At 43.4% G+C, this 24,971-nt stretch overlaps 2 protein-coding genes across 4 annotated transcripts in view; one reads left to right on the top strand and one right to left on the bottom strand.

The window, feature by feature from the left end:
• Nucleotides 1-306: 306 nt before the first annotated feature.
• LOC111949343 (zinc finger protein 235) lies at nt 307-3,773 on the bottom strand. Of its 3 annotated transcripts, XM_023966436.2 has the most exons (5): nt 3,457-3,773; nt 2,865-3,012; nt 2,550-2,620; nt 2,381-2,456; nt 307-2,249 (listed from the first exon to the last, which is right to left on the bottom strand). In XM_023966436.2, exons 1-5 carry the CDS (start codon nt 3,619-3,621, stop codon nt 709-711), a joined length of 2,001 nt encoding a protein of 666 aa, XP_023822204.1. In that variant the 5' UTR covers nt 3,622-3,773; the 3' UTR covers nt 307-708. The 3 variants fall into 3 exon arrangements, with proteins under 3 accessions (XP_023822204.1, XP_023822206.1, XP_023822205.1); XM_023966438.2 differs by lacking the exon at nt 2,865-3,012; XM_023966437.2 differs by lacking the exon at nt 3,457-3,773 and having other exon boundaries at nt 2,865-3,448.
• Nucleotides 3,774-4,571: 798 nt separating this feature from the next.
• LOC111949350 (protein yippee-like 2) overlaps nt 4,572-24,971 on the top strand; it is a 24,140-nt gene continuing 3,740 nt past the window's right edge. Inside the window, exons 1-4 of the mRNA XM_070434061.1 lie at nt 4,572-5,054; nt 16,055-16,292; nt 21,042-21,085; nt 21,355-21,463. Coding sequence (XP_070290162.1) covers nt 16,176-16,292; nt 21,042-21,085; nt 21,355-21,463 — 270 coding nt within the window. The 5' untranslated portion in view covers nt 4,572-5,054; nt 16,055-16,175. The remainder of the gene's footprint in view (nt 5,055-16,054; nt 16,293-21,041; nt 21,086-21,354; nt 21,464-24,971) is intronic.

Raw genomic sequence — 24,971 nt, forward strand, 5'->3', positions numbered from 1 at the left:
GTAGGAAACACTGCCGATTTTGCAGGTTATCAAATACTTGTTCTCCCCACTGTAGGAGTAACTCTGGTAGATCTGAAATAGACCTCCTCACCTCAAGTTGAACTGTCAGTCAGTTGGAGCTCCGGGGCGCACTGCCTTCATATCATAGGCTTGCAGTAGCTAAAGCGTAATTATAGCCACATTATACCAAACCTTCACAAACATTTTAAATGTTTATTAGTGTAATATCATGCTCTTCCACAAGCCATTGTCTATAGGGAAAATACATGCAGAAGAGCGAATGTAAACCAGGGAGAATCCCCCCCCCCCCAAAAAAAAACATACTACCCTCCCCTTTGCCCAATAAAAATCCCCACACAACCCTCCCCAAAGCAAAAAAAGAAAATTGACAACCCTCCCTTATTTTGGACCACCCCTCCCCCCTGTACATTTCTATCTGCCCATTAAAGAAAAAGCTTATGCAATTTGATAAAAAGTACAAAATAAGTTTTGCTACAAATAAATAACTTGGAATGATAATACTGAGACCATGTCATCTTCCTGCTCAACAAATGCCGAGATATCAGTTTACAGCATCATCAACCCTAAAACTAACAGACTTCATTTTTAATGCCCACTCTCTTAGTAAAAGTTGATCCTTACTTGTCAACCATGTAGGCACCCCAAACTACAAATGTTGTGATACAATCCTCACAGTGCTGCAAATGGTTATCTATTGACACACTTGTGTTCCTTGAAATTTCTTACATAGGCAAAGCTTTTTCCACAATTGTCACATGAGTATGGCTTTTCTGCTTTGTGGACCTGCATGTGAGCTTTGACATTATTAGCTTGGCTGAACATTTTCCCACATACTTCACAGCTAAAGGGCCTCTCTCCTGTATGAACACGCATATGCCTTTTAAGGTTACCGCTGATACGGAAGGTCATCCCACAAGTTTCACATGTGTAAGGTTTCTCGCCAGTGTGAATTCGTTCATGTAGTCGAAGACTATTTGGCAAACTGAAGCTCTTCCCACACACGCTGCACATGTGAGACTTCTCTCCAGTGTGAACCTTCTGATGTATAACACAAGCAGCTCGCTGGGTGAAGGTTTTCCCACATGTAGAGCAAACAAACGGCTTCTCACCTGTGTGAAGCAGCTGGTGTATTTTAAGCGTCCCAATGGAGCTGTAGCACTTCCCACATATCTCACAACTTTGTGGTTTCCTCTGCTTGTCCTTCTTTTCATCATCCATGTGTGTCTGCTGGTGGTTTCTCAGAGCGTAATTGTATACAAACGTTCTTCCACAAATGTCACACATAAAGGGCTTCAGTCCTTCGTGTACCTGCATATGTCCTTTGAGGGTGCTGGATTGGTTGAACTGCTTTCCACACACCTTACAGCTGAACGGTTTAGTCCCTGTGTGAATCAGACTGTGTCTTTTAAGGTTGACCTCGTGACCAAAACTGCTTCCGCATATCTCACATTTAAATGCCTTCAGTCCTGTGTGCACTACCTGGTGAGATTTCAATGCCCGCTCAGTCATGAAACCCTTTTGACACTGAGCACATCTAAATGGCTTGTCGAGGGAGTGTGTTCTCTTATGTGTCGTGAGATAACTGGATTGTGCAAAACTCTTTCCACACATAGTGCAGCTATATGGTTTTTCACCTGTGTGAATTCTCTGGTGCACCATAAGACTGTTTCTTGTTGTGAAACCCTGTCCACAAGTCAGACAGTTGAATGGTTTTGCCTCTGAATGAACAAACTCGTGGGACTTTAGTGCTCTCTCCTCACGGAACGTCTTTCCGCAAACGGTGCAGCCAAAAGTCCTCCCTTTTGAGTGACCCAAGACATGCTTGTTGAGAGAAGTTAAGTATATAAACTTCTTTCCACATTGGCCACAACAGAAAGGCTTCTCTCCCGTGTGAACTCGCTTGTGCTGTTTCAGCAAGCTGCTCAGATGAAAACGCCTCCCACACTGGTCACAGTTAAAGGATTTCTTCCTTTTGGGAAAGATCTGCTTTGTTCTGGGGCTGCTGCGCTCTGTAGTTTCTGTTACATCAGCAGATGAAACTTCTTCATTTGTTCCATTGCCCTCTGTTTTGATCAGTGTGCCATCAGTGAGAGCATCATGGATGTGTTCAACGCCAATTTCCAGGTCTCTTGATGTGGGCTCTGTTTTTTCTTCCTCTCGGTCTCCTGCAGGGGGGTCAATGTCTGTGCCTGAACTCTCTCTGCGTGCATTATCAACATCTGCAGGACCTAAGGACAAATAGAGTGCAAACACAAAGAACGCCCCATAAACCTCTGGTTAATAGCAAAATAAGCATGTAAATACAGTTGAAATGTATACTGAGCAGAATTACTGAGATAACACAATCAAAGAGTTTTACCCTTTCCACGGGTTGATGTCGCATTGATTCCTGAGATATCACACTCCTTGATGGAACAGTCGATTGAGTCATCCTCCTGCCAACAGACAAATACACACACAGTAAAAACAGACTTACTATTACAATGATTTCTCATTTGGCATGTTTTGATGAAATACAATCTACCCACCTCACAGTCTTCCTCTGATGATGCAGAGGTCTCCCCATCTTTCATTGCACTGGCAGGAGACACAACATAACCTAAAAGAGAAATGGAAATAAGTGGAATTATTTCAACCTGGTTTCTCTTTCATATGAAACCAGATTAATATGTTTACATAGTACAGTTTATCTAATGCTCTGCATGGTATTCTAACTATTTAGATTTTAATGTTGTATTTCAGATTTTTATAATCTGAGATTTCCTGTGGATTTCAGACACACTCCCAACTAACCAAACTGATTACTCTTGGTCAACACAGAATTACTCTTTTTCAGATCTCACCCTTTTCCAGTGGTGTCACCATTAATTCCAGCTTATTCTTCAGGGTCTCGTTTTCATTTTGTAGAATTGTAGTACACTCTGTGAATAACCTACATAACTTTCGAATGGCTTCCTTCATCAACAGGTGCATAATGGAGACAAGCCGTGCCTGATGGAAATGGGAAGAAAATCATGGCGAAGCAATATTAGGCTACCTAATATCACAACCACATCATGACCTGATCTCCCAGTTTGATCCTAAAAAACTAAAGCCCATCTCCAACCGTTTGATCCTAATAAACAACACCCCATAACCCACAGTTTGATCTTTAGTGTGTTATCTGGGGGGTGACATCAACTAGGGGCATCTAGTAAAGCAGTGGTTCCAAACCAGTTTGGGCTGTTGGCCATCATACCAGTGAGTGTCGAGTCCTCATGACCCCTGAAGTTAGGACTTGGCCAGTGAAATTTATTAACTGAGCATCGGAACGTTAAGATGTAAGGCTAATGAACAATTAGCTATCTTGGAATAGGCTACATTAGGTACTGTTATGCAAACTGAGTCCCAAACGGAGTCCAAACTAGTTAACTGGCTATGTAGGAAGACACCCACCCCTGTGTTGACATTTTGATCACCATCATCTCCAGTGCAAGTTATTTCACTACATGATGCCATGATTGACGCTTCATGCTCAACTCTGCACATTTCTGCCACGGACGCTTCAACAACAATAGCCAAAATTGAAGTTGCTTGTGATTGAAATGACTCGTAATCCATTGAAATTGTGTCCTCAATCTAAAACTAAAATTAACAATTTTGTTCGACTTCTTTAGTTCCAGTAAGATAGCTAGTTGAATCAAAAGTTAATTGATGGCCCCTTTGCACGTCTCAACAGACAAAAATGGCAGCCTTGGTACTTCTAGAACGCCTCTAATACGTCATATATAGACTTCTTGTGCCATTTTCCAGTTTCAAAATAAAAGTCCAACAAGTGAGATAATTGGAAATGTACATTTTAGTAATTTAGCAGACGCTCTTGAGCGATTTACAGGAGCAAATGGGGTTAAGTGCCTTGCTCAGGCGCACATCGACATATTTTTCACCTAGTCAGCTCGGGGATTCGAACGTTTCGGTTACTGGCCCAACGCTCTTAACCGCTAGGCTTTGTATCCCACTAACATCCGAATATATGGTATGTTACAACAATCACCAGACATCAGTCAGTAAAGATTTCAAACAGGATCTAAAGAATAAAATATACAACAATAAGGCATATTCAACAGAAAAAGCAGCGCATCTATGTCTCGTGTCTATCAGGATTGCGGCTAAATTACCATTAAACTCAGGTCAAGTTCATAGATGTTGAAGCCATTTGGAAAGAAATTATATTGTTTCTATCAAACAGCACGTCACCAAGTATAAACATCAGATGGTGCTGATCTGCTTTCACGCACAACCTTTACATTCACCTCATTTGTCTTGAGTGTGGTTTAAAACCACCACTAGGAGGCAGCAATCAGTTACATTAAGATCGGAAACTAACTATCCGTTTTGCACGTTTTGTTTTTTGCCCAAGCACAACACAGCTGATTCAAAAACCAAATCACGTGCACCCAGGGGAGACCCCAGGACCGAGTTTGGGAAACCCTGAAGTAGGGTGCAAGGAGAGTCCACCAAATGTCAAAACAAGTCATATGAAGGGTTAATCTTTGATCAAAAGTTCAGTTGTTGAAGTCCATAGTCCATTGCTGTGCCTATTCTGCCTATTTACATAATTTCAACACAATTTCTGAATGATATAGCTTTCCTCAGCAAATTCTTTAATTAATACAGGTCTGTCTCTGTCTCTGTCCTAAAACTGAAAAGAACTGCAGGTAGCCAGCCTAACATTACGAACAAGAGTATTGGTTGCTCCTGTCTATTCATAACCAATAAGCGCAGTGTTGCTATGCATTATCGCTGTATTGGTTGGCGGACACGGCTGTCAATTTGTCTCCAGACGAAGTACAGTGTGGTTCTGTGCAATTACATCAAACTCGGTCTGTGCACCGCGCGCTTGAAAGCTTTGCGTCTGCACGACTTGCCAGGCTGGAGAGGAAATTTACCTCGAAAGGAATGCGAAGAAGGTTTTAGGTTTGGCATTGCTACGAGGAAAAACGAGGAGGTGCGACTTTTTAAGTGATCAACATATATTTTTCTTCTATTCAAAGGTAAATCTATGTAAATCATTGCCATAACGTTATTATATATATATAATATATATGTGTATATATATATATATATATATATATTATATACACACATTTGTGTTATAATGGGGAATCGTTTGCTGTCATAATAATTCTTAAATTAAATTTCAGTTGCATAATGAAATGTTTGACCATTATGGTTGAATAGGCTTTTATAATTGAATTGCCCAATGCGGTTCAGAATGTTGCAAGCTGGTTGTTTATGTTGCGGGCATGGATGGGATGGCAAGGTCTGCAGTGGAGCTGGTTGTTATTATTATTACACGTTACGCGTGGCCTGATACTGCACCACCAGCAGTCGCAGGCAGGAATACGGTATGGGAGAATCGAGCGCATTAACATAATCCAGCCTGCTGACAATGTCAATATCATCATATACAGTGGAGTAGCGCAAATTCCGAGCAAAACAAAAAAGTGTTGTACAAATCAAAATATATTTTATATTTGAGGTTCTTCAAAGTAGCCAACCTTTGCCTTGATGACAGCTTTGCACACTCTTGGCATTCTCTCAACTAGCTTCATGAGGTAGTCACCTGGAATGCATTTCAATTAACAGGTGTGCCTTGTTAAAATTTAATTTGTGGAATTTCTTTCCTTCTTAATGTGCTTGAGCCAATCAGTTGTGTGTTGACAAGGTAGGGTTGGTATACAGAAGATAGCCCTATTTGGTAAAAGACCAAGTCCATATTATGGCAAGAACAGCTCAAATATGTTATTTTATTTCAGCTTTATTTATCCAGGTAGGCCAGTTGAAAACAGGTTCTCATTTACAACTGCGACCTGGCCAAGATAAATCAATGTACAGTGTGTGCAAATGTAGAAGAGGGAGGTAGGCAATAAATAGACCATAGAGGCGAAATATTTACAATTTAGCATTAACACTGGAGTGATGGATGTGCAGATGATGATGTGCAAGTAGAGATACTTACCCTCTTGCTCTTTTGCACCCCAGTAATAATATGGGTGTGTGCTATTTACAGATTGTCTGTGTACAGGTACAGGATCGGTAAGCTGCTCTGACAGCTGATGCTTAAAGTTAGAGAGGGAGATATAAGACTCCAGCTTCAGTGATTTTTGCAATTTGTTCCAGTCATTGGCAGCAGAGAACTGGAAGGAAAGGTGGCCAAAGGAAGTGTTGGCTTTGGGGATGACCAGTGAAATATACCTGCTGGTGCGAGTGCTACGAGTGGGTGTTGCTATGGTGACTAAGGAGAGATAACGTGGGGCATTACCTAGCATAGACTTATAGATGACCTGGAGCCTGTGAGTTTGGCGACGAATATGTAGTGAGGGCCAGCTAACGAGAGCGTACAGGTCGCWMTAGTGACAAAACGGATGGCACTGTGACAAACTACATGCAATTTGCTGAGTAGAGTGTTGGAGGCTATTTTGTAAATGACATCGCCGAAGTCAAGGATCGGTAAGATAGTCTGTTTTACGAGGGTATGTTTGGCAGCATGAGTGAAGGAGGCTTTGTTGCGAAATAGGAAGACGATTCTAGATTAAATTTTGGGGGGGGGGGGCTTGGGAAAGTTGCTTCAGGGGGTGCTGAGATGTTGGCCCGGGTAGGGGTAGCCAGGTGGAAAGTATGGCCAGCCGTAGAAAAATGCTTATTGAAATGATCAATTATCGGAGATTTATCGGTGGTGATAATGTTTCCTAGCCTCAGTGCAGTGGGCAGCTGAGAGTAGGTGCTCTTAATGTACAGACAAGGGTATGGTAGGATGTGAATACAGTGCAGGTAAACCTAGGCATTGAGTGACGATGAGAGAGGTTTTGTCTCGAGACACCATTTAAACCAGGTGAGCTCACCGAATGTGTGGGAGGTGGAACAAAAAGGCTAGCTAAGGCATATTGAGCAGGGCTGGAGGCTCTACAGTGAAATAAGACAATAATAACTAACCAAAACAGCAATGGACAAGGCATATTTACATTAGGGAGAGGCGTGCGTAGCCGAGTGATCATAGGGTCCAGTGAGTACCCAGGGGAGCTGGAGACACGGCGATTCAGACAGCTAGCGGGCTGGGGCTAGCAGAAGGGCCTTAGGGGGACGTCGCGACGGAAGAGTCTGTTGGAACCCCCTCAGACGTTTTTTTCGGCAGACCAGTCGTGATGGATCGGCGGGGCTCCATGTCGGCAGTAAACGGGTCCAGGCCAATTGGCAAAATAGGTATTGTAGCCCAAGAAATTGGCTGATGAACCTCTTCAGCTATCCTGTAGGTGGTCCTAGCTCGGGGCTAGCTCCAGGCTAACTGGTGCTTGCTTCGGGACAGAGGTGTTAGCCAGGAGTAGCCACTCGGATAGCAGCTATCTAGCTGCGATGATCCGGTGTAAAGGTTCAGAGCTTGTGGTAGGAATCCGGAGATGTGGAGATGTGGTAGAGAAGAAGCAGTCCGATATGCTCTAGACAGCTAGTGGGGAGCGGATAGCAAGCTAGCAGATGGGCCTTCAGGGGATGTCGCGACGGAGGATCCCGTTGAAACCCCCTCGGGCGGATTACGTCGGTAGACCAGTCGTGATGGATCGGTGGGGCTCCGTGTCGGCAGTAAAAGGGTCCAGGCCAATTGACAAAATAGGTATTGTAGCCCAAGAAGTGGCTGATGGACCTCTTCAGCTAGCCGGGAGATAGGCCTAGCACGAGGCTAACTCCAGGCTAACTGGTGCATGCTTCGGGACAGAGTCGTTAGCCAGGAGTAGCCACTCGGATAGCAGCTAGCTAGCTGTGATGATCCAGGTGAAAAGGTTCAGAGTTTGCGGTAGGAATCTAGAGATGTAGAGAAAAAGCAGTCCGATATGCTCTGGGTTGAATCGCACTGTGCAGACTGGCAGGAGTTGACCGGGCTGAGGCTAGCTGATGACCGCTAGCAGTGGCTAACTGACTACTAGCTAGTAGCTAGTTAGCTGGCTAGCTTCTGTTGGGGGTTCCGATTCTAAAGTATAAAAAATAGCAGATCCATACCACATTGGGTGAGGCGGGTTGCAGGAGAGTATGTTGAAGTTGAGGTTAAAAATATAAAAAATATATACGAAATATATATGAAGAAAAAATAAGATATATACACGGGACAAGACAAGACAAAGACTGCTACGCCATGTTGGATTGCAAATAAGCAAAGAGAAACGACAGGCCGTCATTACTTTAAGACATGAAGGTCAGTCAATCCGGAAAATTTCAAGAACTTCAAAAGTTTCTTCAAGTGCATTCGCAAAAACCATCAAGTGCTATGATGAAATTAGCTCTCACGAAGTCTGCCACAGGAAAGGAAGACCCAGAGTTACCTTTGCTGCAGAGGAAGTTCATTAGAGTTAACTGCACCTCAGATTGCAGCCCAAATAAATGCTTCACAGAGTTCAAGTAACAGACACATCTCAACATCAACTGTTCAGAGGAGACTGCGTGAATCAGGCCTTCAAGGTCGATTTGCTGCAAAGAAACCACTACTAAAGGACACCAATAAGAAGAAGAGATTTGTTTGGGACAAGAAACACGAGCGATGGACATTAGACCGGTGGAAATCTTTGGTCTGATGAGTCCAAATTAGAGATTTTTGGTTCCAACCACCATGTCTTTGTCATACGCAGAGTATGTGAATGGATGATCTCTGCATGTGTGGTTCCCACCATGAAGCATAGAGGAGGAGGTGTGATGGTGTGGGGGTGCTTTGCTGGTGACACTGTCTGATTTATTTAGAATTCAAGGCACACTTAACCAGCATTGCTACCACAGCATTCTGCAGCGATACGCCATCCCATTTGGTGTGTGCTTAGTGGGACTATCATTTGTTTTTCAACAGGACAATGACCCCAAACACACCTCCAGGCTCTGTAAGGGCTATTAGACTAAGAAGGAGAGTGATGGTGCTGCATCAGATGACCTGGCCTCCACAATCACCCGACCTCAACCCAATTGAGATGGTTTGGGATGAGTTGGACCGCAGAGTGAAGGAAAAGCAGCCAACAAGTGCACAGCATATGTGGGAACTTCTTTAAGACTGTTGGAAAAGCATTCTTCATGAAGCTGGTTGAGAGAATGCCAAGAGTGTGCAAAGCTGTCATCAAGGCAAAGGGTGACTACTTTGAAGAATCTCAAATCTCAAATATGTTTTGATTTGTTTAACACTTTTTTGGTTACTGATTCCATATGTGTTATTTCATAGTTTGATGTCTTCACTATTATTCTACATTGTAGAAAATAGTAAAATAAAGAAAAGAAAACCCTTGAATGAGTAGGTGTGTCCAAACTTTTGACTGGTACTGTATGTCCGCCCCTCGAAGGCTCATACAGATCAAATAAGGGAAAACCCCAATAACTGTCCACCCTCAAGATCAAATAAGAGGATTTGAGATTCGGTCTGTTGCAGTCAGTGATGTAACATCACTATGCTGTCTGTTGCCCCTGAAACAACAAGAGAAAGAGAGAGAGAGAGGAAACTACATAAAGCCTCCCATTGGAGCTGTGTGCTCTGAAGGACAGCTACAGTAGGGCCCCAAATACAAGGACGCACNGCTGTCAGTGATGTAACGCATCACTATCACTATGCTGTCTGTTGCCACAATGAGAGAGAGAGAGGAAACTACATAAAGCCTCCTGTTGGAGCTGTGTGCTATGAAGGACAGCTAGAGTCCCAAACACAAGGACGCATGCTCCCCAGTCCGTCCATCCATCCGTCTCGCTCTCTTTCTCTCTGTCCCCTGGCTGCTATCACTATCATCGTCCCTCTCTGTTCGACCGAGCGACCGCAGCAGCAGCTCCTCTCCGGTTACATAAGCAAGGTTGTTGTTGTGATACCAGGGAGGACCTTTGGCTGGTAAGTGATGTGGCATGTAGTGTGGCACCCAGACTATACCAATACCAGTCAGCTCAGCACATCAGCCTTCAGAGGCGAAGCAGTGAGGCAGACAGAAACAGGAAAGATGATGATGAGGATGTGTCAGAAAAACACGCTGGCAGTTTTTGCAAGCTCAGACAGCTCTGGCGGATCCTATCCCTATTATATTTGGAGAATTATTTGACAGGGAGAGAATTTGTGTCTTGGTTAGTCTTTAGGCTTATTCTTAGCTGTCTTAGATTTTCTTCTGTGGTATAAAACAAAGAGGCTTTGGTGCAAAGCAGGGTAGGCCTCTACTTATTGTGCTGTGTTGTTGTAGTGGCTGCATTTAGTCTACAAACAAATGCTGGGTCTTGAAAGAGATCCTTTTCTAGATGGGCGCATCAAAAGATAATCTGGTGTTTGAAAATTAGTGAAGGATTCTTCAATGTGTCGGTCATCCTCTCACCTAAGAAACAACAGGTGCAACACATGTTGAGTTGAAGAATAAAATGTTAGATACAAGTGAATATACAGTGCATTCGGAAGGTATTCAGACTCCTTTACCTTTTCCACATTTTGTTACGTTACAGCCTTATTCTAAAATTTATGAAATCGTTTTCCCCCCCTCATCAATCTACACACAATACCCCATAATGACAAAGCAAAAACAGGTTTTTAGAAATGTTTGGAAATGTATTATAAAAAATAAAAAATGAAATATCACATTTACCCTTTACTCAGTTCTTTGCTAAAGCACCTTTGGCAGCGATTACAGCCTTGAGTCTTCTTGGGTATGACACTACAAGCTTGGCACATCTGTATTTGGGGAGTTTCTTCCATTCTTCTCTGCAGATCATCTCAAGCTCTGTCAGGTTTGATGGGGAGCGTAGCTATTTTCAGGTCTCTCCAGAGATGTTCAAGTCCGGGCTCTGGCTGGGCTACTCAAGTACATTCTGAGACTTGTCCTGAAGCCACTCCAGCGTTGTCTTGCCTGTGTGCTTAGAGCCCTGAGGGCTCTGGAGCCGGTTTTCATCAAGGATCTCTTTGTACTTTGCTTGGTTCATCTTTCCCTCGATCCTGACTAGTCTCCCAGTCCCTGCTGCTGAAAAACATCCCCACAGCAAGGGTTGGGTAGGTTACTTTCTAAATGTAATCCGTTAGTTACTAGTTACCTGTCCAAAATTGTAATTTGTAACGTAACCTTTGGATTACCCAAACTCAGTAACTTAATCTGATTGCATTCAGTTACTTTTAAATTACTTTCCCCTTAAGAGGCATTAGAAGAAGACAAAAATGTATGTTACCAATTGAACTAAATCTATTGCAGGTTAAATCAATGTTAAAGTTTACATAGCTAGCCATATATGGATGTTACATTTTACTTTATTGGTTGATTATGTAGGCTTCTTCTAACCCATCACTTTCTACTAGATATAATAATACGATTTAAATTATATCTTTACATTAAAAAACGAAGTCTATCAGAATTCCAGTCATTCCAATAAATGTTTTACCCCTTGATCTTCAAGAATAGGACTTGGAAATATGGAAGTATAGATTATGCAAATTGTTTTACCTGAGCATGACCCCAAAACTAAGGAATTATTAGCCAGCCCAACTCTGTTGTTTATGATTTTGTTGTCATGGAGGACTGATTGGGCTCATTGATTCGAGTTGAAAAATAAATGCTGCGCTCAAGAAATAGCATGCTTTAAGCACTACTGAAAAGTGCCATTTACATGTGAAAAATGAATGCCATATGCTGCATTTGCTATAGGCCTATTGTTTACCTTTTTGTTGGTGACACTTTGATATCTTGATAATATGCAGCTGTTTAGAGGGCAAATCCACAGATAAAACAATAACAAAACGGCTGTCCTGATTCTGTTTTGGTAAAACGCTGAGGGATGGGCCTAGAGAAATGTAACCAGGACTGACCATCCATGGTATCAACATTATTGTTTGAACCATGTTATGAGGCTATACAGTGTTTGTTTCTTTAATGTTTGTAAACATTGTAAATGTAAACAATCTTATATTTTGGGTTCTCATGGAGTGTGACATTTGAACTCGAGGCATTTATACGTTATATTCTTCAAGAATCAATACAATCAATCAATACAGTACCAGTCAAAAGTTTGGACACCTACTCATGCAAGAGTTTTTCTTTATTTATTTACTATTTTCCACATTGTAGAATAATAGTGAAGACATCAAAAGTATGAAATAACATATGGAATCACGTAGTAACCAAAAATGGTTAAACAAATCAAAATATATTTTACATTTGATATTCATCAAAGTAGCCACCCTCTGCCTCTATGACAGCTTTGCACACTTTTGGCATTCTCTCAACCAGCTTCACCTGGAATGCTTTTCCAACAGTCTTAAAGGTGTTCCCAAAGGTGTTCCCATATGCTGAGCACTAGTTGGCTGCTTTTCCTTCACTCTGTAGTCCAACTCAACCCAAACCATTTCAATTGGGTTGAGGTCAGGTGATTGTGGAGGCCAGGTCATCTGATGCAACACCATCACTCTCCTTCTTGGTCAAATAGCCCTTACACAGCCTGGAGGTGTGTTGGGTCATTGTCCTGTTGAAAAACAAATGACAGTGTCACCAGCAAAGCACCATCACACCTCCTCCTCGATGCTTCACGGTGGGAACCACACATTCGGAGATCATCCGATCACCTACTCTGCGTCTCACAAAATGTGCGAGTTTGAGTGTGTCAATTAGGCCTATGGATTTATTTGTTTTATCAGCAAGAATTAGATTGAGCAATAAAAGCCTCACTTTTATTACATAGGCTGGGATCCGCACTATGCAGCTGTTGCAAGAGCGCATTTTTCACTGGCTGGCCACTGGTTTCAAAACAATGATTGATAGGCAGCTTAAACTTCTTGAATTCAACAATTATTGGGTTCAAATACACATTTAGATTTGTGAACAGCCATCGACAACAACCATAATCTGTAAGGCGCAAATAGCTAAATGAGAGAGCAGCAGTGTGATTCACATCAATGCGCTATGTAGATATCAATAATAAGTGATATCCATATCGCCGTAGACTACAAACGTTCAAATTGAATAATCTTTGGATGCCGACAGCAGTCGCACCATTGGATGACATAGCTTGGACTGTAGCCTACAAAAGCCAATTCCTGCTCTTTTCCCACGATCCATCAAACACATTTGGTGTGTCATCATAGTGGTCTCTGACTTATGGTCAGACTCGCTCATGTTGAACAAATTTAAACTTGCACATTTTTCAATGCTGATTTGAATGTCATTTTGAAAACAGAGAAGTGCCATTTTTTGTTGTTGTTGCAAACATCCTTTCTGAATTTAAAAGTAATCCTCGAAGTCATCATCTAGTTTTTCAAAAGTATCTGTAATCCGATTACAATATTTTTGCTGGTAAAGTAACGGATTACATTTTTTAAATGTTTTATCCCTTACATGTAACGGATTATATGTAATCCGTTACTCCCCAACCCTGCCCACAGAATGATACTGCCACCATTCAGGCCAAAGAGTTCAATCTTGGTTTCACAAGACCAGAGAATCTTGCTTCTCATGGTCTGAGAGTCCTTTAGGTGCCTTTTGGCAAACTCCAAGTGGGCTGTCATGTTCCTTTTACTGGGGAGTGGCTTCCATCTGGCCACTCTACCATAAAGGCCTGATTGGTGGAGTGCTGCAGAGATGGTTGTCCTTCTGGAAGGTTCTCCCATCTCCACAGAGGAACTCTGCAGCTCTGTCAGTGACCATTGGGTTCTTGGTCACCTCCCTGACCAAGGCCCTTCTCCCGCGATGACCCAGTTTGGCCGGGCGACCAGCTCTAGGAAGAGTCTTGGTGGTTCCAAACTTCTTCCATTTTAAGAATGATAGAGGCCACTGTGTTCTTGGGGACCTTCAATGCTGCAGACATTTTTATGTACCCTTCCCCAGATCTGTGCCTCGACACAATCCTGTCTCGGAGCTCTACGGACAATTCCTTCGACCTTATGGCTTGGTTTTTGCTCTGACATGCAACGTCAACTGTGGGACCTTATATCGACAAATGATCTGGAATATCTTGGGAAGATTTGCATTGTCTTGTCCGAGGACAATAGGATTGTTGCTTTCGATAAGGTCACAAAGGAAGTCAAAGGTGTGCACGGCTTCCTCCTTGTCTTCGTTGAGTGGCAGCCAGGAGAGCCAATGGGGAAGGATCTCGTTGACGTTGGCACACTCAGGCCTGAATCTCATGACCTTGCCCACGGCTGAGATGCAGTTCTCTGTGGCGTTGACGTTCTCCTTGACCTTGGAGTCTGGAGACTGTGTGCCTTTCCAAATCATGTCCAATCAAATAAATTTACCACAGGTGGACTCCAATCAAGTTGTAGAAACATCGCAAGGATGATCAATGGAGACAGGATGCACCTAAGCTCAATTTTGAGAGTCTCATAGCAAAGGGTCTGAATACTTGTTTTATTTTTAATACATTTGCAAACATTTCTAAAAACCTGTTTTCACTTTGTCATTATGGGGTATTGTGTGTAGATGGATGAGGGAAAAAATGATTTAATAAGGCTGTAACGTAACAAAATGTGAAAAAATGAACGGGACTGTATAATTTCCGAATGCATTGTTTTCACCTGCTATTTCTATATCTGTTACTCTCTTTCTATACATATGTTACATGGAGATGTAGTATCTCTTAAAGCTGAGAGACCTGGACAAATCATTTTCCATATCTGAGTCGAGGATAGAAAATCATTACTAATGGAGATGATTTGGAAGGCTAATGTGATTTTGAGACTCAGCTCTCATTTAATCTCTCAAGTTACTGACTTGCATTGGAAAAGCTTGGGAATGGATCCTTTGAATGGAAAGTGGGAAAGTGAGTCAAAAGGCAGTGACATGAGGTTTCTCTTTCACAATACTTTATTTCCCCATATCAACATACTATATCAACACTGCTGTTGTAAGTGTGTGTTTCTATGTGTGTGCGGGAGTGATATCCCCATGAGACAGAAATAGACCTAGATAATCAAACGACCCGTTACAGAGTGTGGTTGACTCGTCATCTATTAGCCACGGAACATATTGGATTCATAGAGTACATCACTGCTTTGATGTAAACTGTAACTAAATATATTGGAGCTGCATTTAGCTCCATATTTCAAGATAATGTCAGGGCAGGCCTTGAACCAGCTAGTTGACAGATACAAATGTCTCTCTCTAAGACTGTTTGACTAGATGAACCTCATTACACCCAGGGTTTACTGCAGGGTTGGGGTCAATTCAGGAAGTTCCCATTCCAATTTTCCTTAATGCGTTTCAATTAGGTAAATGTGGAATTGGAATTTATAGTTTACTTCCTGAATTGACTGAATTGAAATGGAATTGACCACAAGCCTGGTTTAGAGTAACAACCTGTTCCTAATTGGAGTCTATGGAGATTGTGGAGATTACTTGGATCTGTGCTAAGCTGTGCTTTAGCCTTATCCTCACATTTTTGTCCTAAAATGACAGAGAGAAAGGAAAGGCTTTGGTGTTAAAGTATGTGTGTGTGCGTGTGTGTCTGTTAGTGTGTACGCAAGACCTCTGAGTGGTCTCTTTATGCCCTGGTCCCACACTGTTGGCTCAGAGGCAGAAGCCTACAGAGAAAACAAGGGCATGTCTTAAAGGCTTATAGCACACAGCCTTTCCCCTACAAGCCTCTTTGTGTTAACAGTCTAGAGTGAAATAATTTTAAAGCTACTGTCTCTCAGTATAATACAAGGATCATGATATCACCGTCTATGCTTGTTGACATTTGTCATCTATCATAGGCTACACACACATTCATGTTATGTAATGCTCCACTGCAAAGTCATTTGCCTACTGTACTTCATATGGAGGCAAACAGATTTTCATATTTTACAGACAATGATATGTATTATGCAGCAATATAAAGTTATCCCTGTGTGATCTCATATATAAAAAAAATCCAAGGCACTCAAGTTAAAATGTCTTTATATCCACACACGGATTATCCTGGACCCAGATCTGTTTGTGCTGTGTTGCCAACAACCTACACAGGGATTAGGTCAAAAACAACAACGAGGTTTCGACTATAGACCACCTTCATCAGAGTGTGTTTCTCCTGTGCTCCGCTTCACCAGGTGTGTGCCTCCCGCCCCGCCCCCCACCACGGCCCTCACCTGTGTATTGCGGTGCTTCCCCTGCGAGCCTAGCTGGGCCGGCAGCCCTTTCCTGCACCGCCCCCCCACCCCGCCCCACCCGATGGTCAGGATGACGCGCTCCAAGACCTTCCAGGCCTACCTGCCCAGCTGCCACCGAACCTACAGCTGCATCCACTGCAGAGCGCACCTGGCCAACCACGACGAGCTCATCTCCAAGGTGAATACTGACTGTTTAACATACCGACCACAACCGTCCATCCCCTAATGACACTGCTTGCTCTAAAAGTGTTTCCCTCGATCTATTCCACATTTTCTTTAAAGAGCCACTGAACATAGCGATTGGCACATATGTTTTTCTGTTGCACATTAGAAAAACTATATTTCAGTCCTGGATGTGTGTTTCCTGACCGATTCCGCATTTGGTTAATGATGTTTGTCCCCAGCCTATTTTACTTTCCTCAAAATCCCCAGAATGAATCTAAGATAACTCAAGAAATATGTAATTCGTTTTGACATTTTTTGCCGAGGATATTTTAGTCACGCAATTTTAGATCTAACTAAGGTGTTTGGTGCAGTATTTCTCAAGTAAAAACATGATTGACGTGTTGTCTTATGTAAACAGTTGGATCTGCTGGGCAGGTCTGCCTCACTGTCTATGCTATTGGATTGAGAGAAATCACCGCAGCTGTTCACCCAATGTTAGTGGGCAAATGGACATCGTCATTTACCCGTTGTGACTCACGAATGTTCCAAACTAAATTTTAGACAAGACTTATCCTATTTACACTTTGTAGTACATTTTTACACTAGAATAACTGTTTCTGATATCCGTTTTCAAAGGGATTCGTTGCTTTATAAAGGCAGTCACTCTTTAAAGCCCAGCACTAACACAACTGGGTGGTGTTCATTAGGGCATGCAGCGGAAAACATTTAAAAAATGTATTTTTGACAAATCCAGGTAGACACTCCCTATTTCAGTCCGTTTACTCCTGTTTTGTGCCGAATAATTTGACCCTGAATCTACTAATCAAGGGTTTGGTGATAAATTGAATCCGGTATGTAAAGGAAACACTGCCCTAATATGCAAGTCATTCCCAAGAGAGAGCATGAGAGAACATGCTACTGTTAGGCTCTAGGGCTTACCTCAGAAAAAACATTGTAGACCTCCACAAGTTAGGTTCATCCTTGGGAGCAATTTCCAAACGCCTGAAGGTACCACGTTCATCTGTACAATCAATAGTACGCAATTATAAACACCATGGGACCACGCAGCCGTCATACCGCTCAGGAAGGAGACGCGTTCTGTCTCCTAGAGATGAACGTACTTTGGTTCAAAAAGTGCAAATCAATCCCAAGAAGCAGCAAAGGACTTGTGAAGATGCTGGAGGAAACAGGTACAAAAGTATCTATTCCACAGTAAAACAAGTCCTGCTATGACATAACCTGAAGGCCGCTCAGCAAGGAAGAAGCCACTGCTCCAAAACCGCCATAAAAAAAGTCAGACTACGGTTTGCAACTGCACATGGGGAAAAAATATTGTACTTTTGTGGAGAAATGTCCTCTGGTCTGATGAAACAAAAATAGAACCGTTTGGCCATAATGACCATTGTTATGTTTGGAGGAAAAATGGGGAGGCTTGCAGAGCCGAAGAACACACATCCCAACCGTGAAGCACGGGGGTGGCAGCATCATGTTGTGGGGGTGCTTTGCTGGCAGGAGGGACTGGTGCACTTCACAAAATAGATGGCAATCATGTGGAAGGAAAATTATGTGATATATTGAAGCAACATCTCAAAACATCAGTCAGGAAGTTAAAGCTTGGTCGCAAATGGGTCTTCCAAATGGACAATGACCCGAAGCATACTCCAAAGTTGTGGCAAAATGGCTTAAGGACAACAAAGTCAAGGTATTGGAGCGGCCATCACAAGGCCCTGACACTCAATCCTATAGACATTTGTGGGCAGAACTGAAAAAGTGTGTGTGAGCAAGGAGGCCTACAAACCTGACTACACCAGCTCTGTCAGGAGGAATGGGCCAAAATTCACCCAACTTTATTGTGGAAGGCTACCTGAAACGTTTGACCCAAGTTAAACAATTTAAAGGTAATGCTACCAAATACTAATTGAGTGTATGTAAACTTCTGTGTCCAGAGCCGCCGCCAGTCAGACGCCAGAGCCGCCGCCAGTCAGGAGCCGCGCCGCCAGTCCGGAGCCGCCCGCCAGTCCGGAGCCGCACCTCAGTCCGGAGCTGGCCCCTCAGTCCGGAGCTCAGTCCGGAGCTGCCCCTCAGCCGCCTGAGCCGCCGGTCTGTCCAGGGCGCCGCCTGAGCGCCGGCTGCCGGCCTGAGCCGCCGGTCTGTCCGGCGCCGCCTGAGCCGCGCGTCCGGCTCCTGTCCCCGCTGCCGGCCGCCAGTGAGTCGCGCGTCTGTCCGGTCGGCCAGGCTGTTCTCTGTGCTCCTCAGCCTACAGGGTCTCCGTCTGTCGGAGCCGCCAGGGCGTCTCCTCGTCGCCGGCGCAATCTCCCTGACGTACTGCTGTCTGGTCCGGGCGCCGCCAAGTGCACTCTGCGGGCAAGCTCGTCTCTGCTCTCTACGGCTCCGTCTGCATCGCAGGGTCTCCGTCCGGCGCCGCAGGTCATCGTCTGCGGCGCGGCCAGAGGGTTCTGGCTCCGCGCTGCCGGGTCTCTCTCGGTGTCTCGCGCGGCTCGAGTCTGTCCCGTGCTGCTCGGCGCCGCCGGAGAGAGCTCTCCGTCTGTCCGCGCCTGTCCTGAGGAGGTGTCTCCGTTCTGTCGCGGGCCGCCGCCTGGAGTTCGACCGTCTGTCCGGCGGCCTCCTTTGCAGTCTCTCGTCTGTCCGGCGCGCCGTGAGGTCGTTCCCGGTCTTGTCCGGCGCCGCCTGAGTCTCTGCCGTCTGTCGGTCGCACTGACCTATGAGTCTCCCGTTCTGACCAGGCGCCTGCGCTGAGTCGCCGCCGTCTGTCCGGCGCCGCCTGAGCGCCGCGTCTGGTCCAGGCGCCGCCTGCAGCTCGCCGGTCTTCCTGGACGCCGCTCTGAGGCCGGCGCAGGTCGTGTCCGGCCGCCTGAGCCGCTCGGTACTTGTCCGGTGCGCCGGCCTGAAGCCGCCCGTGTCTGTTCCGGCGCCGCCGAGCCTGCAGCGTCCGGCGCCGCTGAGCCCTTGTTCCGCGCGCCGCCTGAGCCGCCGCGTTGGTCTGTCTTCGGCGCCGATGCCTGAGCCGCCCGTTCTGTCCGGCGCCCGCAGGCCGCCGAGTCGAGCCGCCCGCCAGTCCGGAGCCGCACACGCAGTCGACTCCTGCAGCCTCAGTCGGAGCTCAGTCCGGGGAGCCGGTGCCCCGAGTCAAGGAGCTGCCAGAGACCGCTCGCCATGGCAGGAGCCTGCCAGAGCCGCCAGCCAGTTCAGGAGCGCCAGAGCCGGTTTTCTGTCGTTTCGGCAGTCAGAGAGCTGCCAGAGCCGCCCGCACAGTCAGGAGCACGCCAGAGCCGCCCGCCAGTCAGGAGCTGCCAAGCGCGCCGCCAGTCCGGAGCGGCCCGCCAGTCCAGAGCCGCCCTTCAATCCGGAGCTGCCTTTCAGTCCGGAGCTGCACCTCATCCGGAGCTGCCCTCAGTCGGCAGCTGCCCTCAGGGTCCAGAGCTGCCCCTCAGTCAGGAGCTGCCCCTCAGTCCGGAGCTGCCACTCAGTCCAGAGCGCGCTCCTCAGTCTAGGTGGGCGCTTTAAGTAGGGTTGCCAGTCGCTAGGTCGACGGCGAGGGTCGCCCGCTCTAAAGACACAACTGAAGCGGACTAAGACTATGTTGGAGTGGGTCCACGTCCCAGGACGCCAGAGCCGCCACCGCGCGACAGATGCCCACCCAGAACCTCCCTATAGGTTCAGGTTTTGCGGCCAGAGGTCCGCACCTTGGGGGAGGGGGTACTGTCACGTTCTGACTTTAGTTATTTTGTGTTATTGTTTTGGTTTTAGTAGGTCAGGGCGGTGGTTTGGTGGGGTGCATCTACTGTTTGTGTGTTTTGCTATGTTGCGTTTTTGTTCGTTTGCCTGGTATGTGATCTTCAATCAGGAGGCAGGTGTCGTTAGTTGTTCTGTTATTGCGAATCATACTTAGTGTTCGGTCCTTTTGTTACAGCGTTGGGTTTCGTGGGTGGTTTGTCCTTCCGTGTCTGTGTTCCACACGAACTGTTTTCGGTTTTCGTTCGTTGAGGTGAGGTCAAGTTTGATTGTTTTGTATTTCAGTGTTCAGTTTGTTCTATTAAAGTTTCATCATGAACACTTACCACGCTGCGCTTTGGTCCTCCTCTCTTTCTCCAGACGAAGATCGTTACATTCTGACCCTGTGGGAATGTGATGAACGAAATAAAAGCTTAAATAAATTATTCTCTCTACAATTATTCTGACATTTCACATTCGTAAAATAAAGTGGTGATCCTAATTGACCTAAGACAGGGAAATTTACTTGGATTAAACGTCAGGAATTGTGAAAAACTGAGTTGAAATGTATTTGGCTAAGGTGTATGTAAACTTCTGACTTCAACTGTATATGTGCCCTCTGTTCGCCACTGTCTTATCGGTTATTGTTCCCATGTCCACTGGTCTTGTGAGTACATGTGTTTTGTTGTTTTGGCTTTCGTGCTGCGTGTATTGTGTACTCGTTATTACGGGTCTGGTCCCGTGTGTTGTTATTACGGGTCTTGTCCCGTGTATGTATTAGAGGTTTTACCTCGCTCTTTTGTTTGGGTTACATCCCTGTGTTTTTGTATACGTGTTTGTTTTGGGCTTCGTCCCCGTGCCTTTTCATGGCGTGGAGTATTAAAACCCCCTATTACGTATTCCTGCTCCTGTCTCCAATCATTTATACAACGTGACAGCGAAGCTGAAACAAAAACTCCAGGTTGTGGCTTTAATGCTGACTGCTGAGGATACTCCTCCTTTTTAACCTACTTATCTTCTTCTCCTGCAGTCTTTCCAGGGGAGCCAAGGCAGAGCTTATCTGTTCAACTCAGTGTGAGTATCACTGTGTCTACATGTAGTTACAGTACAGCCATGATCCAGTCCTTAGCCTGCGAGCACAATCACAATAAGTATGAAATGAAGATGCTCATTCCTACTGTATGAACATGGTCCCTATCTAGCTCAGTATGAAGTGCATTCTGGGTAATATTATCTAGTGTGTGAGTGGGCGTGTTATGACTCAGTATAGACAGGCAACCTTTACGAATTGAACAGCTTATGAGCTCMCTCTCTCTCTCTCTCTCTCTCTTTCTCTCTCTCAGGGTGAACGTGGGGTGTGGGCCGGCGGAAGAGAGAGTGTTGCTCACGGGGCTCCATGCTGTGGCAGATATCTACTGTGAGAACTGCAAGACAACTCTGGGTTGGAAATATGTGAGTGTAAGAGTGTGCACATGTCGGGGGGGGGGTGTAGAACAATGGCAGATACTGTATCTAGAGTGGCAGATACTGTTTCTAGAGTTAGAGCGGATAGGCATTGGCACATTATTACCTTCATTAGTAATACCTTTATTACCTTATTAGATCGTTGTAGGATTGAAACACTGAACTAATAAAGGTTTTGGAACAATTGAGTGTGCAGGCCCTACTTCACTCTTCATGTTATCTTATTGACATGGATGAGTTCTGGTTTTAATTTTGGACCATGAGACTATTTTGGACCCATCATTCCTAACATCAGTGTAACATTACAGTACATAGGCTGACTCATAGGGATTCCTTGCAGTCCCATTCTTAATCTAAGGGGCATATTTCTCATGATGTAGGCCTATACATTTTCTAAGTACTCAACCAACCAAACTTGACCCCCTTCTCCTAGTTCAGAGATGGTGGTCATTCATGACAGAGCTGGGACAGAGCTGGGCTGTCCACACTGAGATAACTGTAGTGATTCAAGACCAGTTTGACCAGTAACAAGAACAACTGCTTATCCAATCACAAATTAGACAAAGGGTTAGAATCCATTCAAAAAAAGATCAGTTTTTATGTATACAGAATAAGTAGGCCCTATAAATAATGTAGCCTATATACTGTATAATGTAGCCTATATAAACTCAGCAAAAAAAGAAACGTCCTCTCACTGTCAACTGCGTTTATTTTCAGCAAACTTAACAAAATATTTGTGCAAATATTTGTATGAACATAAGATTCAACAACTGAGACATAAACTGAACAAGTTCCACAGACATGTGACTAACAGAAATTGAATAATGTGTCCCTGAACAAAGGGGGGGTCAAAATCAAAAGTAACAGTCAGAATCTGGTGTGGCCAGCAGCTGCATTAAGTACTGCAGAGCATCTCCTCCTCATGGATTGCATCAGATTTGCCAGTTCTTGCTGTGAGATGTTACCTCACTCTTCCACCAAGGCACCTGCAAGTTCCTGGACATTTCTGGGGGGAATGGCCTATATACTGTATAATGTAGCCTATATATAATGTAGCCTATATACTGTATAATGTAGCCTATATATAATGTAGCCTATATATAATGTAGCCTTTATATATACTGTATAATGTAGCCTATATACTGTATAATGTTGCCTATATATACTGTGTAATGTAGCCTATATATAATGTAGCCTATATACAGTATACTGTAGCCTATATACAGTATAATGTAGCCTATATACAGTATAATTTAGCCAATATACAGTATAATGTAGCCTATATATAATGTAGCCTATATTTGTATTTATTTTATTTTACCTTTATTTAACTAAGTAAGTCAGTTGAAAACAAATTCTTATTTTCAATGACGGGCTAGGAACAGTGGGTTAATTGCCTTGTTCAGGGGGTTAACTGCCTTGTTCGGTGATTCGATCTTTCGGTTACTAGTCCAACGCTCTAACCACTAGGCTACCTGCCGCCCTAGTATATACTGTATAATGTAGCCTATATAAAGTATAATGTAGCCTATACATAATGTAGCAAATGTATAAACTAGCCTATGTACAGTATAATGTAGCCAATATATAATGTAGCCTATATACTGTATAATGTACCCAATATATAATGTAGCCTATATACTGTATAATGTACCCCATATATAATGTAGCCTATATACTGTATAATGTACATGTAGCAATATATAATGTACTATATTATAATGTAGCCTATAATAAGTATATGTAGCTATATATAATGTAGCTATATATAATCTGGCCTATATACTGTATATAATGAAGCCTTTATATAATGTAGCCTATGTAATCATGTAAGCCTATATACTGTATAATGTAGCCTAATAATAATGTACCTATATACAATTTAGCCTATATACTGTATAATGTACCTATATAATGTAGCCTATAACTGTATAATGTAGCCTATATATGCTATAGTGTAGCCTTTATATAATGTAGCTATATACTAATATAATGTAGCCTAATATATATGTATTAATGCTGTTATGTTCCTATATATATTTAGCCTATATAAAATGTATCCTATATACTGTATAATGTAGCCTATACATAATGTAGCCTATATACTGTATTATGTAGCCTATATATAATGTAGCCATATATATATATACATCTGGTCAATATACTGTATGTTGTAGCCTATGTACTGTATAATGTAGTCTATATATAATGTAGCCTATAATATAATGTATCCTATTATACTGTATAATGTAGCCTATATATATAATGTAGCCATATAAATCTGGCCTATATACTTATAATGTAGCCTATTAGAATGTAGCTATATAATGTAGACATATATAATGTAGCCTATATATAATGTAGCCTATATTTTGTATAATGTATGCTATATATATAATCTGGCCTATATCTGATATAATGTAGCCTATATACTGTAATATGTACCTATGTATATTAATGTAGCTATATATGATAATGTAGCTATATATAATCTGCCTATATACTGTTATGAAGCTAATTATATGTAGCCTATGTATATGTAGCCTATATACTGTAATGTAACCTATATATGTGTAGCATATATACTGTATAATGTAGCCTATATATTATGTGCCAATATATCATGGCTATATACTGTATAATGTAGCTATGTATTATGTAAGCTATAAGCTGTATAATATGTGCCTATATAATGTAGCATATATCTGTATAATGTACTATATAGAGTTGAAGTCAGAAGTTTACATACACTTAGGTTGGAGTCATTAAAATAGTTTTTCACCACTCACACATTTCTTGTTAACAAACTATAGTTTTGGCAAGTCGTTAGGACATCTACTTTTGTCATGACACAAGTAATTTTTCCAACAATTGTTTACAGACAGATATTTCATATAATTCACTGTATCACAATTCCAATGGGTCAGAAGTTTACATACATTAAGTTGACTATGCTTTAAACAGCTTGTAAAATTCCAGAAAATTATGTCATGGTTTAGGAGCTTCTGATAGCTTATTGACATCATTGGAGTCAATTGGAGGTGTACCTGTGGATGTATTTCAAGGCCTACCTTCAAACTGAGTGCCTCTTTCTTGACATCATGGGAAATCAAAAGAAATCAGCCAAGACTCAGAACAAAAATTGTAGCCTCCACAAGTCTGGTTCATCCTTGAGTGAATTTCCAAACGCTGAGGTACCATGTTCATCTGTTCAAACGCAAGTATAAACACCTGGACCACGCAGCCGTCATACCGCTCAGGAAGGAGATGCGTTCTGTCTCCTAGAGATTAACATACTTTGGTGCGAAAAGTGCAAATCAATCCAGACACAGCAGAAGACCGTGTGAAGATGCTGGAGGAACAGGTACAAAAGTATCTATATCACAGTAAAACAAGTCCTATATCGACATAACCTGTAAGGCCGCTTAACAAGGAAGAAGCACTGCTCCAAAACCGCAATAAAAAAGCCAGACTACGGTTTGCAACTGCACATGGG

Source organism: Salvelinus sp. IW2-2015, linkage group LG22 (genome assembly GCF_002910315.2).
Source record: "Salvelinus sp. IW2-2015 linkage group LG22, ASM291031v2, whole genome shotgun sequence".
Taxonomy (NCBI): Eukaryota; Metazoa; Chordata; class Actinopteri; order Salmoniformes; family Salmonidae; genus Salvelinus; species Salvelinus sp. IW2-2015.

Bases quoted from the DNA above. Each gene is read 5' to 3' on its own strand.
- LOC111949343 (XM_023966436.2), bottom strand. From the start codon at position 3,621: ATGGATTACGAGTCATTTCAATCACAAGCAACTTCAATTTTGGCTATT. The intron at 2,457-2,549 runs GTGGGTAGATTG...GTCTGTTGGCAG, and splicing joins CATCAGAGGAAGACTGTGAG to GAGGATGACTCAATCGACTG. The intron at 2,250-2,380 runs GTAAAACTCTTT...ATTTGTCCTTAG, and splicing joins GACATCAACCCGTGGAAAGG to GTCCTGCAGATGTTGATAAT.